Genomic DNA, 19066 nt, shown 5'->3' on the forward strand with positions numbered 1-19066 from the left:
TTTCCCAGGCTGCCATCCTCCAAACCATACCTGAGTATAAAGAGCAGAGCAGAACTGCAGCCAAGAAACTCTCAAAAGCTGCTTCCAGTGCCTGCTGGGATTCCAAGGCTGGTTTTGTTCTTCCCCTGCTGGAACTTGCTGCTCCAAAGACAAGGGGGAAGCTGGACTCAGCTAATTACATTGGAGGATTAATTACATTGCCACAGTCTCCATGTGATACTGGATTGATTTTTAATTTTTTTTATTTTTTTAAGCACAACAGAACAGGGTTTTTTCCTCCCCTCTTCTCTTTCATCTCTTTCTGCACACACGCACAGGGGAGATGTTGCAAACAGTCTGCATGAGCCCTGAGCTGCTTGTCAACCAAAACATGAGTGAGAGTGAAATCTGTGGCTACAGCCCAGGCCAGGGATCTCCCCTGCCTGCAGAAACTGCCAGCCCCAAGAGCTGCTTCCAGCAGAGCCCATCTCTGCCAGACTCTGGATTAACCGAGCTGAACGTGGCGAGTCCCAAGATCTACCACCCTCCTCCTCCTCCTCCTCCATGCCACCCTCCAGGGATGCCTGCTCCTGCTGGTAAGAGAAAAACCTTTATTCCCATTTCCTGCTTTGTGCTTCTCACCCCAGCTGGTGCAGCCCAGGGGCTCTGAGCAGCACCAAGCTCAGCAATCCCAGGGATGTTCAGCACATTCCCCCTCTCAGGCTGGGCTGGGTTTTGCTGGGTTCTGCTGCTGAGGGCAGAAATTGCCCTGCTTTCCAAAGGGTGCCCAAGATTCCATCATTTCTGTCCATCTCCAGAGCTTTGCTGCTCGGTAGCATTCTGAATGGCAAGTTTCAGGGTAATAGATGTGACCTTCTGGGTTATGAACAGCTCAAAGTCACAGCAGAGTGTGGCTGGTGAATCACTGCCTCTGCAGAGTCCTTCAGTTCCTAGGAAATGCCTGATCTGTCACTGGAAACTCTTCCCAGATATCAACACATCAGCAATCTCACTGCCTCGTTATAAAGCTTCTCAAAGAAACCTCTAAAATACAAACAGTAAATAATTCATTGCAAAAACACCAATCTATGAAAAAAAGGATAATTTCTAGAACAGTCTGAGATACAAACTCTGCTTTTTGAGAGCTCAGTGTTTTGGTTATTCACTGAGAGGTGCCAGAAATCTCAGCACAAAACAACAGCCCCATCTCCATTCCAAAGGCACCATTTGCTGCTCGGGACTGCTCCCTCCTGCTGGAGGGCTGGGAAACAAAATCACGCAACAAGAAACCACATCTTGTGGGGCTGGTTCCCCTGCCAGGATTGCTGCTCTCAGCCATCCCAGAGTCAGGCAAATTCACCCACAAACACCAGAGGTTTGTGTCCAAAAAGGAGACAGAGGAGTCCTTTGGCTTCATTCCAATCAAGGCAGAGGCCATGGGGCATCCACTGGGGTCTCTCACATTTTTGGAGGTCACAGCCTCCTTTTTATCCCAATTTCCAGCCACATTTCCCTCTCTCTTTCCCCATTTCTGAGGTACTGGAGAGATTCAGACTCCCCAGAACACCTGATCCCAAAGATTCCCCTCTAATGTACAACCCTCCCTTTTCATTTTTAATTCTTATGGAATGTAGGGGTTTTTCTTCCCCATTGTTTCTTTCATCTTTCAATGTCTAATTTAATTTCTCAGCAAACCTAAAGTTTATTTGTAAAAGCAAATCTCTTTTTCCATCCATCCATCAGTGGAATCCTTCCTGTTGTTTCTTTTCTCTCCCAGTGCTGGTTTTATCCACCAGCAGCCCCAGAGCTGCTTTGGAAAGACAAATCCTGTTCCTCTCACCAGGAGCTGCCCCATTCCCATTGCTGAGCTCCCCTGCTTCCCCTCCTGGGCCCAGCCAGATCCCACAGGCACATTTTGGTCAGGAATATTGCCTCAGGCACCTCCTGGTTTATTTACCAGCACCAGGAGCTGCTGGCCCAACACACCTCCTTCATTTCAGGCTGCTGTGCTGTTTAATCCTGAACTGTGTTTGATCACAAGGAATGTTTCATTCCTCCTGCCACGAGCTGCTGTGGGAGCAGAAAGCTTCTCCCTGCTCTCTCTGCCTCCCTTGGAGCTGGGGCTCTCTCCATGGTCTGTTTCATTGGGAAAAGCCTGATCTGATGCATGAAATTTGTGATTTTTAATGGTAATACCTGTTGCTGAATGAATTTTCAATGGAGGTTACTCCAGGCAGGGGGACCCACACGGCAAGGAGGAGAATGCCAGGGTTACATAAAAGCTATTTCAAAAGCCAATGGATTTAAGCTCCTAATCTGGGCAAGTCTTTCAAGTTTGGGGATGCAGGCACAGATGCAAGGAGACCTAACACAAACAATCACAGAGCAGCTTGTTTTGACAAAGAGAGAGCCTGTTTGGACAACGAGGGATATTCTCAAATAACTGTTCCATTTCAGTGCAGAAAATCATTGTTTCACCTTGAAACACACAAAAACTCCCAAGTACATGGGGGAAAGCCACTGGACAGAGCATCCCTGCCTTGATTTTGAGCAAATTCTGCTCCTTGTTGTTGCACTGATAACAATTTCACAAACCACAGCACAGGCAAGTGCAAAGGCAGATTTACCACAGCACAGGAAAACCAGAGTGTGAGAGGGGCAGAGACCTAAACGCTGCTGACACATTCCCCAAAAGCAAATCCTCACTCTGTGGCACCCAGGAAAACTGAGCAGGGATTCATTAAAGGAACCCTTGAGCAGAGCCAAGGGAGATGTGGAAATTTCCCAGCAGTGATGATGAAGGTGGGAATCAGAGCCCGCTCCCCAGGCTGACCTCACCCTCCCACCCTTCCCCAAGAGCTCAGACAATCCTGGTACTTTCAGCATCGTGTTGTGACTTTTCCAGACTCTGAACTTAGCTCTGATCCCCCTCAGAAGCGCTACATGGGTGTGAGAGTGAAGATGCCAGTGCGGGAATTGCTGAGGAAAATCCGACTTTCCAAAGGCTTGGACCCAGCTCCAGGCAAGGTGAGAAATCCCCCGGGGCTGGGAAGGCTCCTGCAGCATCCTGGGGCACACAGCCACACCCCACTGGGTGCTCTGGAGGGGTCACACCTGCAGCTGCTGCCTCTTGCAGCCATCAGTGCTTTTCAAAGTGGAGAATAAAGCAAATTTCAAACAGAGCAAGGGCTGGGCTGGGGACAGTTCCAAGGCAGTGACAGCGAGGGCTGGGCTGGGGACAGTTCCAAGGCAGTGACAGCGAGGGCTGGGCTGGGGACAGTTCCAAGGCAGTGTCAGCAGGAGCCCCTCTGTGCCATGGGGGCTGTGCATCCTTCAATCAAGGCAAAGATGGCCCAATAAACAGTAAAAATATTGCTCCAGAACCTGCAAAAACAGCCCAAGGAGCTGACAAACCCCCAGGCTGCTGGGAAGATCTTCATGAAGGTGCCATGAATTCCCCACCCATGGAGTTCTCTCCACCTGCAGCCCCTGCTGAGCAGAGCCCAGAGCCCAGGAGGCATTTGCACTCTGCTCAGGTCACACTATTTGCCACTGTCTCATCCTCTGCTCCCTGTGAGCGCCTCACATTGAAGCTGGGTGGTTTTGTCTCCTCAGGAAGCCTCGTCAGTGAAGATGGCAGCCAAAGGATCCTCAGGAAAAACAGGTTTGGAAATGCCTCCCTTGGTAACAGAGCCTCCTTTGCCAGTGGGACCATCCCTGTGAGGTACCAGAGAGCCAGAGCCCTCCTGGGCCATGGCCAGGGGTCCGTGCTGGTCCCCTCAATTCCAGCTGTGCATCACCACCCTGCCTGGCTGATCTGGCTCTTCCCTGGGGCAGGACTGATGGGAATCTCTGCTCTGCCTGTGCCTCTCCTCAGCCCTGAACCTTTCCTTCCCTTTTTTTTTTTTTTTTTTTTTTTTCCAGCAGAGAAGAGGAGATCTCACCCTTATACAGAGAAACAGCTTAGACAGGTATGCAGAACACCCTGAACCCCTCTGTGCCAGGCTCCTGGGGCAGAATTCCTGTTCTATCACCCAGGGAGAACAGGACACTTCATGTCTGCCTCCCCTCCCCTCCTCCCTGCTGCTGTTTCAGAGCAAGCAGAGCGCTGGGCAAAGCCCCAAAGGCTTGGAGGACCTCGACATCCTGGTGGAGGTGCTGCAGGAGGATCTGAACCAGAGCCAGCTCGGGGAGGAGCCCCGGCAGCCCGTGCCAGACGGGTTCGGGCAGGGATTCTCCCGGGAGCTGCAGAGCTGCCGCTGGCAGAGCGTGGGGAGCAAGGAGGCAGCTGGGAGCCTGCAGGGCCCAGCAGAGCCTCAGCCCCAGCCCTGGGGGAGAGATTTCCACCCCATCCTGCGGGGACAGGCAGAGCCTTCCTTCCATGGCCAGCAGGAGAGCATCCAGAGGTCCGGCTCGCCTGGAATGTTCTCCAGGACGGGCGAGGGAGGGAGCAGCTGGTGGGTGCAGGATGGTCCCTTGAGCTCCCAGGAAGGTTCCTCGAGGAATTCTGCATCCCAGGAAGGTTTCCCGAGGAATTCTCCATCCCAGGAAGTTTTCTCGAGGAATTCTGCACCACAGGAATGTCTCCTGAGGAACTCTCCATCCCAGGAATGTTTCTTGAGGAACTCTCCATCCCAGGAATATCTCCTGAGGAATTCTGCACCCCACGAAGGTTTCCCGAGGAATTCTCCATCCCAGGAATATCCCCTGAGGAATTTTGCACCCCAGGAATGTCCCCTGAGGAATTCTCCATCCCACAAAGGTTTGCTGAGGAATTCTGCACCCCAGGAATGTTTCTTGAGGAATTCTCCATCCCAGGAATGTCTCCTGAGGAATTCTGCACCCCAGGAATGTCTCCTGAGGAATTCTCCATCCCAGGAATGTTTCTTGAGGAACTCTCCATCCCAGGAAGGTCTCCTGAGGAATTCTGCACCCTACGAAGGTTTCCCAAGGAATTCTCCATCCAAGGAATGTTTCTTGAGGAATTCTGCACCCCAGGAATGTTTCTTGAGGAATTCTCCATCCCAGGAATGTCTCCTGAGGAATTCTGCACCCCAGGAATGTCTCCTGAGGAACTCTCCATCCCAGGAATGTCCCCTGAGGATTTCTACATCCCAGGACACGCCTGCACTCCCCAGGCTGGCAGAGCTGCTGCTGGAAGCTCCCAGGGGCTCTCCAGATGTGGAGGGACACTTGAGGCTGACCCCAAACTCCTTCCCCAGGCAGGACCTCTCTGCCCTCTCCTTCTTCCAGTTCCAGCTGCGCAGGGAGGAAAATCTGCTGAGGAACATCCCAGAGGAAAAACTGCTGGCTCCTGATGAAAATGGCAACAGGTCCTTGATTTTCCTGTCCAAATCCTTTGATTTCTGTCCCCTGGGACATCACTTTGCTCTGGCCTCTGATCTGAAGCTTCTCTGCTCAAGGGGAAGCTCAAGCTTGACTCAACACACAGAATTTGAGGCAGATATTAAAAATAGAAATGCTCCATATCTGCAGTGATGTTCCTGAGCTACAGCTGATAGCAGCATAAATTCAGGGTGTTAAAATATTTAAGGGTGAAGGGATGTGTGGGGATTCACAGGAAAATTAAAATCAGGCAAAAAAAAAAAAAAAACCTGGGGGAAATTTTAAAAAATATTTGCAAAAAACACTCTCAGGGTAATTATTTGTATTATTAGCTGCTAATAAAAATGGATGGGAGGATTGGCCAAAAACACAAAGTGGAACACAGACTCCCAAAGAACTGAGGGTGGCTGGAAAGGAAAGGAAAACATGCTTTAAAATGCACTCTCCCTCCTCCTCTGGGATATTTTAATTCCTCTTTTGGGGTGTTTTTAACCACTTTTTCGGGGTGTTTTTATCCAATCCCTTTGGGGGGTTTTTACCTCCTCCTTTGGGGGGTTTTTACCCCTCCTTTAGAGTGTTTTCACCACTTCTTTGGGGGGTTTTAACCCCTCTCCTTTGTGGGTTTTTCACCACTTCTTTGGGGTGTTTTTACCTCCTCCTTTGGGGTGTTTTACCCCTCCTTTAAAGTGTTTTCCCCTCCTTCTTTGGGGGGTTTCAGCCACTCCTTTGGGGGGTTTTTAGCCTCTCCTTTGGGGGGTTTTTAGCCACTCCTTTGGGGGGTTTTTAGCCTCTCCTTTGGGGGGTTTTTAACCCCTCCTTTGGGGGGTTTCAGCCTCTCCTTTAGAGTGTTTTCACCACTTCTTTGGGGGGTTTTTACCCCTCTCCTTTGGGAGGTTTTCACCACTTCTTTGGGGGGTTTTTACCCCTCTCCTTTAGAGTGTTTTCACCACTTCTTTGGGTGTTTCAACCTCTCCTTTGGGGGCTTTCAGCCTCTCCTTTGGGGGGTTTTTAACCCCTCCTTTGTGAGGTTTTCACCACTTCTTTGGGGGGTTTTTACCTCCTCCTTTGGGGTGTTTTCACCACTTCTTTAGAGTGTTTTCACCTCCTTCTTTGGGGTGTTTCAGCCTCTCCTTTGGGGGGTTTTATCCCTCCCTTTGGGGGGGTTTTCACCCCCTCCCTTTCCCTTCTGAGTGTTCCCAACTGAGTTCTCTTCCAGGCTGCTGCACAAGGCTGTTGCCCAGGGAAGGAGGGCTCTGACTTTTGCCCTGGCCCAGAGATTTGCATCCCTCAACAAGATCGACGAGAAGGATGCAGAGAAAAGGGTAGGAGGCTGATTTACCACGAAAAAAAAAATTCATTTTTTATCACCTGCAACCCTCTTTGAAACCCCAGGCAAGCACCAAGAATCCTCCTGCTGTCCTGGGAAAGAAGGGAAAACGGGAATGGGGAGGGAGTGATGGAACACAAGTGGGAACAGAACCCCAAAATCCCAACTCCCTGCTTCACTATCTAAAAAATGTTGGTGTTTTTAAACTATTTTTGCCTTTCACTGCAACTCTGTGCCCTTCTTCCCTTCTCAGACTGCTTTACATCTTGCTGCAGAAAAGAAGCAGCACCTGATGGTGAGTGACCTGATCTCCCTGGGAGCCAACGTCAACCAGCAGGACAGCTCTGGCAAAACTCCCCTGCACCTGTGTGCAGAGCACGGCTACCTGAGAGTTCTGCAGGTACACTGGAGGGTTTTGGGGGGTCACAGTGGAGTAAAAGCAGCTCCTGCACCTCCTGGTGTTGGAAATAACCCGGGGGGTTATGGAGCCAAGAAGCTCACCTTGTTTTTTAAATGGGTATTAGTGAAAAGGTGAGTCTAGGTGAACAATTAATATGATGTTGAAGAAGAAAGAAAAGTCTCCAATTCGCTCTCCCTACCTCAGCCTCTGTCTTTCCATCTTCATATTTCTCAGCCTAGGACTTTTCTGAGATGTCCTTTCATACCCTGTTCTTTCAGAAAGCCAGAGATATTCTAGAATTGTTGCTTGAATTTTTTTTTTTCCAAAATTATGTTTTAAAGATATTTTACTTCTATTTCTTAAGAATATTTCGGGGTGGTTACAGGGGGATTTAGGGGAGGAAAGGGTGTTTTGGGCACTGCCAAAGTGGGGTGGTGTTTCCAGGGATGAGGGAAGAGATGAGAAAGTTGGCTCTGTGTTCAGAAGGTTTGGTTTATTAGTTTATGATATGTATTGTATTAAAACTATACTAAAAGAACAGAAGAAAGGATTCCAGCAGAAGGCTGGCTGAGAATAGAAAAGGAATGAATGGCAAAGGTTTGTCTGTGACCCAGACAGTCTGGACAGCTGGGCTGGGATTGGCCATTGATCAGAAACAACCACAGAGACCAATCCCAGCTCCACCTGCTGCACCCCACAGCAGCAGATAAGAATTGTTTGCAGTTTGTTCCTGAGGCCTCTCAGCTTCTCAGGAGGGAAATCCCGAAGAAAGGATTTTTCACAGAACATGTGGGTGACACCAAAGGTCAGGAATCACCTGGACATTCCTCATTTCAGGTCCTGAAAAGCTGCAAGAACAACGGGGTGTGTGTGGAAGTGGATCTGCCTGACCACCACGGTGAGAGGGACAGCCCAAGCACAGGCTGGGCTCTGATCCCAAATCCCTACATGCAGCTTTGCTCCAGGCAGGGCTCAGGCCCTGGGTTTGACTTTGCCACGGTGTCCCACACAGGTCTGACCCCCCTGCACTGTGCTGCCCTTGCCCACACCGTGCTGGTGGCAGAATCCCAGAGCTCTGCCAGGGACAGCAGCACCGGGAGGTTCCTGAGGCTCCGCAGAGCCCAGATCCTGGAGGGAATCCTGTGCCTGCTCCAGATGGGAGCAAAGCCCCAGCTGCAGGTGAGGATCGAGCCCAGCAGATCTCCAGCCTGGCTTAAGTGTTCCTGTCCTTGTGCAAGCCCAGGATTTGCTGTCATCTGCAGGTTCTGAACTCGTGTCAAGCCTCCACCCCCTGCCTCAAGCTGGAGGAGAACACAGAGCTCATGAGTTTGCTTCAGACTCATCAACCCCAGGCACAGGATGTTCCTCAGGAGGTAACAATGGCTGCTTCACACAGGCACTGTCTAATCCCAAGATTAATTTCCAGTATTAAGCAAACATTCAGTGCTTAAAAACAAAACAAACAAAAGTTACAGCTCTCCTGTCTTTTCCAGGGTCTTTTTTGCCTTGGTCAGATGAGTTCCCACCAGAGTAAATGTAATGCTATAACAAGATTTCCACTAGATATACAGATTTAAAGCCCCATTTCAATTCATTGAGGTTCTCCCAGAATCCAGCAGAGAAAAAACAAAAATCATTTCAGTGCAGTTCAGCTGGAAAGTGACTGCTGTGGTCTCTTCACCTGTCCAGAGCTGCAGCCTGCTGGATGCTCCCAGAGGAATCCCCACTCCCCCAGCTGCAGATACCTTACCTGGCCTCAGCTCCTTGCCATCCTCAGACCTCCTCGACGTCCTCCTCGAAGGTATTTTATGGTAGGAAGTGGAGTTCAGGTAGCTGGGGGTGTGTGTGGCTCCATCCAGCCCCATCCCACAGAACCATTCAGGGTGGGAAAACCCCAAAACCACCGAGTTCAAACCTCCACAGCGTGGAGCTGCTGGAGAAGGTGCTCAGCACCTCATCCCAACCCTTGGACCAGCTCATTCTCCTGGCAAACCTCCTTCCTCAGCCAGAGCTAGCCAGGAAAGGAGGGGATTTATTTATCCCTGCTTTAGCAGATATCTTACCTGGCCTCTGCTCCTTGCCATCCTCAGACATCCTCGACGTCCTCCTCGAAGGTATTTTGTGGTAGGCAGTGGAGTTCAGGTAGCTGGGGGTGTGTGTGGCTCCATCCAGTCCCATCCCACAGAACCATTCAGGGTGGGAAAACCCCAAAACCACTGAGTTCAAACCTCCACAGCGTGGAGCTGCTGGAGAAGGTGCTCAGCACCTCATCCCAACCCTTGGACCAGCTCATTCTCCTGGCAAACCTCCTTCCTCAGCCAGAGCCAGCCAGGAAAGGAGGGGATTTATTTGTCCCTGCTTTGGCAGGAACATCTGGGCTGGGGCTGGGCTGAGATTTGCTGCTTTGCTGCCTTGCAGGGAAATGCTGAGAGCTCTCATCCCCTGCACCTGCTGGGCCACCTGCTGCAGAGCACACACACCAAAACACAGAATATTTTACATCATGTCTTGAACTGACTGCTGGAAGATCCCACCTGGACCCAGAGTTAAAGAGCAAATGATAAATGAGGGAAAGCCTCACTCAGTGCAGGTGGCACCAGGAATGCAGTGCTGGGTGCTCCAGGAAGAATTGCACCTTCATTTTCTCACAGATTTGTGTTTTTCTGCTCAGGTCTGAGGTCAGTCTGAAGCTCTGATGATTTTTCATGCAGGTGTTCAGCCCAAGAAAAAGATTTGAACCATCCAGGGTCCACTCTTGGGGGTTTCAGCCTAAAATTAATCGATACACTCCAAATCCAACATTCAGACTGAAAATCTCAGTCGTTTTAAACATTAGCTGTGGGAATTCAGAGCACAAATATTAAAAATATTTAATATTTTCTGCAGTCTGGCTCTGAACGTGGCCAAGGCTGGAGTGGTCACACTTTAGGGCAGTCTCACAGTGAAGTCCTTCCAAACTAAAGCATCGTGCTGAGCATGTTCCTTCAGCAAAAACCAAACTTTGTATTGATGCAATCAGAATTTTGCACCCGTAGTGGATTGTAGGTGAAGTCTGGGATAAAATGTTTCAAGTCAGCTCCTTTCCATCAGCTCTAACAGAGGATTTTACCTTTGTAAAATTGAAACCTAGGACAACAGCTTTTAAGGATCTTTTTTTTTTAAATAAATTTGGGAGCATAGGAAGGAGCTGAAATGATCCTGTACTGCCAGAAAACCAAGTTATTCAGTAGAATTATTACAAACCAGATCATTTTTATTTTTAATTCTCTCTTCCCAGACTAACCCTCGTTGAATTTTAACTTCTGGTTGCGAGTTTGCTGGTTTCTATGAAACTTCCCTGTTTGCTACATAGGGAGCAATTCTACTTTTACAGAACCTAAAACCAACCCAAAACCTGACCCAGCAGCCCCTCACGTGTCTCCTGTGGAGGAAAACAGGAGATTTCCACATGAAACCACTGCAGGATCCAGTGATCAGTACTCAGCATCTTTGGGGAATGTTTTTCATGAACCCTTTTCATTTGTTTCTTGTTAAAAAAAACAAAAAAAAAAAGGTTCTTTTTATGTTATGGGGTTTCCTTAAGTGTTAAGCTCCAAGAGCTACGTTGCACAAGGTGAATTCACTTTGAGAAGTGAATTCCAATGGGATTTGGGTCATATCCTATGATTCTGATGCCCTGGACAACTCAAGAGTTCTCTTTTGTATTTCCTCTAGTGTGAGTGAGGCATAATAATTCATAATCTTTCAGTATTTCATTTAAAAATATATATATATTATATGTTATTCTCATGAGGAGTTGCATAACTCATCCACTTCCTTCCAAAGCCTTCCCTCATGTTTTAACAATCTTTGGTATTTCCTTTTTCCCTTTTTGTCCCAGGTTTTGTGGATATTTCTCCTCTCTGGATGTTTCTCTCTGTCCCTCCACCACTGCCCACCCTTCTGTCTGTTTGCATTTTAACTCCCATCTCTTCCCACTGAACTTTTTATTCATTTGGGGACAATGAAGGGACAACTTCTGGGTTAGCTCAGCATCCATTTGTGGGATTGAAGGGTCAGACCCAGCTCTGGATTTTCATTATAAACCAGCCAAGAGCTCCCACATCACGAGGATGAGGCAGAGTGTTGAGCAAAGAGAAGAGCAGCCATAAAAGGAAAAAAAAACCCTGAAATTTCTCAAAGGATTTCTTAAAAAACCTGAATTTTCTCACGGGATTTCTTAAAAAAACCTGAATTTTCTCACAGGATTTCTTAAAACCCTGAATTTTCTCACGGGATTTCTTAAAAAAACCTGAATTTTCTCTTTAAAAAGTGTAGAAAACTCTCATTTAATAACCCAGCATTAATCTTTTAGTCATGGGAACCATCCAGGTGAAAGGATAAGAGGATTCAACTATTCCTACAGGCATCATTTATTCAATATACTCAGAGATGAGCTTGCTCCTACAGTATATTCTACCACAGTTATCCACTAATTGCATTGTTAATTGCTTTACATTGCTCCACTGCTCCTTCCTGTCAATAAATACATTTATTCCATGCAGTAACTTGGTTTTTTCTGTACTTTTCTTTTCATACTAAGCTTACAATAGAAGGGACATCATGGAAAAGGCAAATTAAGCAGGGTTTGGAAGCTGAGAAGTGTGGGAAGGTTTTGTTGTTGTTTTGGTTTGTAGGATGGCAGAAATCCTCCAGCATTCCCCCTCTCCCACCAGTAACCCCAATACCTCCCAATTCCAGTAATTCCTGTAATTCCAAAGGGAAACAGGACCCAAATTCCTGGCAGAAGGTTCTGGAGGGATCCAGCTGCTCCCCACCCCTGGTGCCTCACCCACAGCAGAAACCCAGCCCCTGTTTGGTTTTCAGCCTCCCAAAAGGCTCCTGAAGCCCTGATTTGCTGCACAGCCACAGTTACTGCACCAGACACTCTTCCCCAAGGCTGCTGGGTTTTGCTCAAAGAAATTTCTGCACCTCCCAGAGCCCCAAATCCTCAGCTGAGGAGCTCGGGGGCTGCTGCCCACTAAAACAGATCATGGCAGGCAGAGGACAGTGCCAGGATTGTAAGAAAACCACAGCAGGCAAAGAAAATAAAATATATTTTTAAAAATAAACCTAATTCCCTGCGGAAAATGTGTATTTTATGATTGGCTTTTCACAAATACCCAAATGAACATGAGATGTGTTGTGTTAGAGAGTGAGGCTGTGTTAATTCCCTCAAGCAGTGTGGTAAATGTAGTTTCAGGTTATAAGTTAATGTTAGAAGGTTGGAAGGTTATCAGGCATGATTAGGTTATAAGCTTTAGGTTATAAATAGTTTTAGTTATAATGTTAAAATAGAAACTGTGCTGTGTTGGATACTTTTTCTAAAGAGAGGAATGAGGTACTCACACTGAGACAGCAGCCACAGGACACCTGAATCTTTCAGAGAAAGAGAATTGATTGCTCCCTTCTCAGAAGAAATGAACTTCTTCCTGCCCCTCAGCCCTGCAGAGCTGTCAGGATTGAGAGGAAGGAGCTGGCCCTGCCCAGACAGAATCCTGTGTGGGAATGGAATTGATGCACCAGGGATGAGGTGTAGGAATGTGCAACAGGCTGTGGCTTTTAAGGGTTAATCCTTATTTAAAGTGGGGCCTTTTTGGGCTTGTTTTGCCAAAAAAAGGTACCTGGACTGTCTGTAACTCTTTGTTTTTATTGTCTCATATTGTCCTCATCCTAATTGTCCAAAATATTATTACTCTAATTAAATTGCTATTTTTATAACCACCTTACTATTATTAAACTTCTGAAATTTTCCAAACAAGCAGCTGGCATTTATCACAATATTTCTGTACAACCTCTGCAGGCTCCAGGCTCTGCTCCTTCCCTGGAGGCTCTGAAGCACTAAAAGGTTTTTTTTTTTTTTTGCAGCTCTGCTGGGGCTGTGATGCAATCATTGAAAAGATGAATTTTAATTGAGAACAAGCTGCCTGCTGGAGAGGCTCTGGGAGCAGCAGGGAGCAGAGGTGACTCTCCAGGCTTTCAGGGTGCCCGGTTTCTGTTCCACACCCAGGAGAGCTGCTGGCACTGCCAGGGGCTGTGACCTTTCCATGGAATCCTTGCTCACAGCCCAGGGCAGCCCCTGCCGAGATCTTCAGAGCTGATAAAGTTCTGCAGAACCCAGCAGGTCCCGGAGCTCGGGGCCAAGCTGCTGTTTGCTGAGTGCACGCTGTGAAATTCATCCTGGGGACAGAGCCCCTTCCTGTTCTTCCCTCACAGCACAGTATTTATTTCCTCTTGTCTGCTCAAACCCCAAACCCTCAGCTGCATTCCCTCCCTGAGCAAATAAACTTGGGGGTTTCACTCCCCACATCAGCTCCTCCCTTAGAGCTGCAGAGATAAAATTTATCTTTTATGCTTGATTGGTTTTGTGGGGCTGGTAAATGCCTGTCCCTGCCAGGAGAATGCCAGCCTGGCACCTGGGGAGCAGTTCTGGGGAAAAGGGAAATGCTGAGTGTGCTCATCACAGCCAGGAGCCACAGGGCTGGGAATCCCATCCTCTCACAAGGCACTTCATCTATAGAGATATTAAAAAAAATTAAAAAAAAATATATATTTATATATTTATATATAAAATAGGAAAAGGAATTTGAGAAAAATGCGCATTTATTGGGAGCAGATGGGAAAATTCACCCCAAAGTGAGTTATTTAATTATAAATTATAATTATATAAATTATAATTATATTTATAAATATTATAAATTATATTTATAAATAAATTTTTAAATTATCAATTCCTCCAGGAGAAAACAGAAACTTTGCTGGATGTGGGATGGGCAGGCAGGGCTTGGATTTCTGCTCTGCTTGACCTGGGTGAGGTCTCAGAAATTATAAAAAATCAATTCCCTGTTCCCCATCCTGCAGGGAGCCAGGCTGCCCTCTGCTGTGGGAATAACTCCGAGCTGCAGGAACCCTGCCCAAATTTGGGGTTGTCACCACCAAACCCCCAGAAATCCTTCCAGACCACGTCCCTGACCTTCACCGTGGGTTTGGAAAAGCTCAGGGGCCAATCCAGGTGTGGGGAATTAATTTTTCACAGCAAATTCCAAAAATATGCCAATTTCTAGAGAGGTTTTTGCTTCAGGGTGCAGAGGTCATGTGAGAATATCCCAAAGCCACAGATGATCCCACACTAACGCTGATCCCTGGTGGGAAAAGGGGAGTTGTGGGGTGGGGAAAATGGAAAAGGAGGTAAATGGGGTCAAAAAGGATTTGTGGACTGGGGCAAATGGGGATTTGTGGATTGGGGTAAATGAGGTAAATGGGGTAAATTTGGTAAATGGAATAAATGAGGATTTGTGGACTGGGGTAAATGGTAAATGAGGTAAATGGGGTAAATTTGGTAAATGGGATAAATGAGGATTTGTGGACTGGGGTAAATGGTAAATGAGGTAAATGGGGTAAATGGGGATTTCTGGACTGAGGTAAATGGGGTAAATGGGGATTTGTGGACTGAGGTAAATGGGATAAATGAGGATTTGTGGACTGGGGTAAATGGTAAATGAGGTAAATGGGATAAATGGAGATTTCTGGACTGAGGTAAATGGGGTAAATGGGGATTTGTGGATTGGGTTAAATGGGGTAAATGTGGATTTGTGGACTGAGGTAAATGATAAATGGGGTAAATGGTAAGTGGGGTAAATTTGGTAAATGGGATAAATGAGGATTTGTGGACTGGGGTAAATGGTAAATGGTAAATGGGGTAAATTTGGTAAATGGGATAAATGAGGATTTGTGGACTGGGGCAAATGGGGTAAATTTGGTAAATGGGATAAATGAGGATTTGTGGAGTGGGGTAACTGGTAAATGAGGTAAATGGGGTCAATAAGGGTTTATGGACTGGGGCAAATGGGGTAAATGGGGATTTGTGGACAGGGGAAAATGGGGTAAATGGTAAATGGGATAAATGGGGATTTATGGACTGAGGTAAATGGGGTAAATTAAGATTTGAGGACTGAGGTAAATGGTAAATTAGGTAAGTTCGGTAAATGGGATAAATGAGGGTTTGTGAACTGGGGTAAATGAGGATTTGTGGACTGGGGTAAATGGTAAATGAGATAAATGGGTTGAATGGGGATTTGAGGACTGGGGTAAATGGTAAATTAGGTAAATGGGGTAAAATGGGTAAATGAAGATTTGAGGACTGAGGTAAATGCGGTAAATGGTAAATTAGGTAAGTTCAGTAAATGGGATAAATGTGGATTTGTGGACTGGGGTAAATGGGGTAAATAAGGATTTTCCAAACCCAGGGTTCCTGCAGGGACCCTGACACTCCAGCTGGCACAGGAGCAAACCCCATCACCCCAAACCAGCCCTTCCCTGGCCTTCTTGCACAGGAATATTCCTGGGCTGGGCAGGGAGCAGCTCTGTGACCCGTGGGGCTCGGATAACTCCCATCAATATTTCACACCAATCTTTTCACTCTCCCTGCCATGAAATATTCAGCAGGGAAGGAGAGCTCCCCTCACTCCCCTGTCCTCCCCCAGTCTGGCAGCTCAGGCTGCTCAGGGCAGTAAATCCATGGCCCTTTTCCTCTTCTTTTTCTCTCTTTTTCCAGCCTGGCCTGCAGTCAGGGGGGGAGCAGAGCACGGCAATGATGGGGAGTGCCCAGGTGGGGCTGGCTGCACAGGAGGAGAGCGGAGCCCAGCCTGCCCTGCAGGTAACGGGGATCACAGAGCTCAGTGTCTGCCTCTTGGTCACACATTCTGCAATAAAAATGCAGCCAGGCTGGATTTGGCTGCGATAATTCTCAGATCATTGACCGGGCTTGATGAAATTCCTGTTGTAACAGGTAAAAAAAGCTTGGAGAAATGCAGAGCACTGGATTTTATCATCATAAAATATTGTCTCTGTCATTCACATCTCAGAAGATGCAATTAAACATATTGAAATAAAAATAGTTCAATATTTAATAACTTGAAATTTATTCACCAACCAATTTTTATTTCAATACATTTAATTATGTTTAATATATTAATATTTCAATACGTAATTTCCTAATATGTTTACTTATGTTTGACATATTTTTATTTCAACATTTGATTGTTTAATATGTTTAATTATGTTTAGTGTATTTTTATTTCAACCGTTCAGTATTGAATTTTTATGAAATATATTCTATATCGAATATATTCAATACAGGAAATATATTCAATATTCAAGGTATTAAATAGATTATATATTTTTATATATGAAATATATTAAATTTCATATATTATATATATGAAATAATATAATATATATAACATATATAATGTACATTATATATAATATATAAAAAGTAATAGATATATTTTCATATATTATATACATGAAATTATATATATTACATTATATATATTGTATAATTAATGTATTGTAAGTCATACAATGATATATTATGTGATTAATATATTTTATATATTATACATATGATGGGAATAATATATTTTAACTATTTTACATATTATATTATACATTTATTAAAATATATATATTATAGTATATGTATATATATACACACATAATCATATATACATAATATAATATACTATATATATTACATTATATATTGTATTTTATATATTATATATTACATATTATATATTATATGTTATATATTATATATTATTTAGTATATGTTATGTATTATATAGTAAATAATTATATCGTTCATATTATATATAAAAATATACTCCTCAGTAAATTATTTATTTCAGACATCCAAACTAGGGAATATTTTGGTCGCAGCAGGATGCATTTAACTAACTTATACCAAAACCCTGCCCCAACACCTAAACTGCAAACACATCCATTCCAGCAGGGACCAAACTGACCGGGATTTTCTGCTGTTCCCAGGCTTTTTCTGCCCCGCGGGGAACCGCTCGGTGCCGCTGCCCTGCCCGCCGGGGACATTCGGCCCGGCCGGGGCCGCGGGGCCATCCCCGGGCTGCCGGCCCTGCCCCGCGGGCTCCTTCAACCCCCGGCCCGGCCAGAGCTCCTGCCTGCCCTGCGGCTCCGGGGCTGGGCAGCCCGCAGAGGGACAGAGCACCTGCGTGTGCCCGGGGGCAGGACAGGTGTATCAGGTATGTGTGAGCACCTGCGTGTGCCCGGGGGCAGGACAGGTGTATCAGGTATGTGTGAGCACCTGTGTGTGCCCGGGGGCAGGACAGGTGTATCAGGTATGTGTGAGCACCTGCGTGTGCCCAGGGGAAGGACAGGTGTATCAGGTATGTGTGAGCACCTGCGTGTGCCCTGAGCCAGGACAGGTGTATCAGGTATGTGTGAGCACCTGTGTGTGCCCCGGGAGCAGGACAGGTGTATCAGGTACGTGTGAGCACCTGCGTGTGCCCTGAGCCAGGACAGATGTATCAGGTATGTGTGAGCACCTGCGTGTGCCCGGGGGCAGGACAGGTGTATCAGGTACGTGTGAGCACCTGCGTGTGCCCTGAGCCAGGACAGGTGTATCAGGTATGTGTGAGCACCTGTGTGTGCCCGGGGGAAGGACAGATGTATCAGGTATGTGTGAGCACCTGCGTGTGCCCAGGGGAAGGACAGGTGTATCAGGTATGTGTGAGCACCTGTGTGTGCCCGGGGGAAGGACAGGTGTATCAGGTATGGCTGAGCTCCCTGTGTGTGCCCTGGGCCAGGACAGGTGTATCAGGTATGTGTGAGCACCTGCGTGTGCCCGGGGGCAGGACAGGTGTATCAGGTATGTGTGAGCACCTGCGTGTGCCCGGGGGAAGGACAGGTGTATCAGGTATGTGTGAGCACCTGCGTGTGCCCGGGGGAAGGACAGGTGTATCAGGTATGTGTGAGCACCTGCGTGTGCCCGGGGGCAGGACAGGTGTATCAGGTACGTGTGAGCACCTGCGTGTGCCCCTGGGCAGGACAGATGTATCAGGTATGTGTGAGCACCTGCGTGTGCCCGGGGGCAGGACAGGTGTATCAGGTATGTGTGAGCACCTGTGTGTGCCCGGGGGCAGGACAGGTGTATCAGGTATGTGTGAGCACCTGTGTGTGCCCGGGGGCAGGACAGGTGTATCAGGTATGGCTGAGCTCCCTGTGTGTGCCCTGGGCCAGGACAGGTGTATCAGGTATGGCTGGGCAGCTGTGGCAGCAGCTCTGTGTCACAGAGTCACAGAATCCCAGAATTTCAAAATCACAGAGTCACAGAGTCTCAGAATCAGAGTCACAGAATCACAGATGCTCAGAATCACAGAGTCACAAAGTCACAGAGTCACAGAATTTCAGAATCAATCCCAGAGTCACAGAATCAGAGAATTTCAGTATCACAGATGCTCAGAATCCCAGAGTCACAGGTGCTCAGAGTCACAAAGTTACAGAATCACAGAATTTCAGAATCAATCCCAGAGTCACAGAATCCCAGAGTCACAGAATCTCAGAAATTCAGAGTCACAGAATCACACACAGAATCCCCAGGTTGGAAGAGACCTCCAAGACCATCAAGTCCAACCCAGCCCCAACCCCTCACCAAACCCTGGCACCCAGTGCCACCTCCAGGCTTTGTCAAACCCCCCGGGGATGGGGACTCCAGCTCAGAGAGCGAGGCACAGCTTCTCCAGGCCTTGTCCTGTGAGAAGATTGTCCATTGTGAGAGGATCAGAGGAAAGAAGGATAAAAATAAATCCTTACCTCCCCTGGCTGCTCCTGCTGCTGTGCACGTGTGGAATGTGTTATGGAGATTCGTTCACCAAGGGGTGGTGTCTTAATTGGCCACTGGTGATGGAGTTTTAATTAAAGGAGCAATTGGGCCAGGATGTCTGTAAGGGCTTTGGGTTTCTTAATAAGTATAGAATAATGAAGAGATTGATCAGCTCCTGGAGTCAGGGCTAATTATCACCTCATCACTCTCTGCAGATCCTGAGAGGTGCCTGAGCTCAGCTGGGTTGGGCTCTGTCTGCAGGGACTGATACAACCAGAGCTCACAGCCTCAGGCTCTGCCAGGGGGAATTTAGGTTGGATATCAGGGAAATGTT

General features: G+C 47.1%; 2 protein-coding genes across 4 annotated transcripts in view; both read left to right on the forward strand.

The window, feature by feature from the left end:
• Window positions 1-19066, forward strand: part of SIK2 (salt inducible kinase 2) — a 244066-nt gene that overhangs the window by 126687 nt on the left and 98313 nt on the right. The window lies entirely within an intron of this gene.
• LOC132338067 (uncharacterized) lies at window positions 48-11599 on the forward strand. Of its 3 annotated transcripts, none has more exons than XR_009489352.1 (12): window positions 48-575; window positions 2885-3006; window positions 3595-3643; window positions 3904-3950; window positions 4075-5312; window positions 6542-6647; window positions 6906-7052; window positions 7890-7950; window positions 8065-8231; window positions 8315-8425; window positions 8742-9166; window positions 9471-11599. XR_009489352.1 is itself a non-coding variant. In XM_059867225.1 (12 exons), exons 1-12 carry the CDS (start codon window positions 323-325, stop codon window positions 9479-9481), a joined length of 2424 nt encoding a protein of 807 aa, XP_059723208.1. In that variant the 5' UTR covers window positions 48-322; the 3' UTR covers window positions 9482-11599. The 3 variants fall into 3 exon arrangements, 1 of the variants encoding a protein (XP_059723208.1); XR_009489353.1 differs by having other exon boundaries at window positions 3907-3950; XM_059867225.1 differs by having other exon boundaries at window positions 8742-8853.

This window comes from Haemorhous mexicanus, chromosome 24 (genome assembly GCF_027477595.1).
Source record: "Haemorhous mexicanus isolate bHaeMex1 chromosome 24, bHaeMex1.pri, whole genome shotgun sequence".
Classification (NCBI taxonomy): Eukaryota; Metazoa; Chordata; class Aves; order Passeriformes; family Fringillidae; genus Haemorhous; species Haemorhous mexicanus.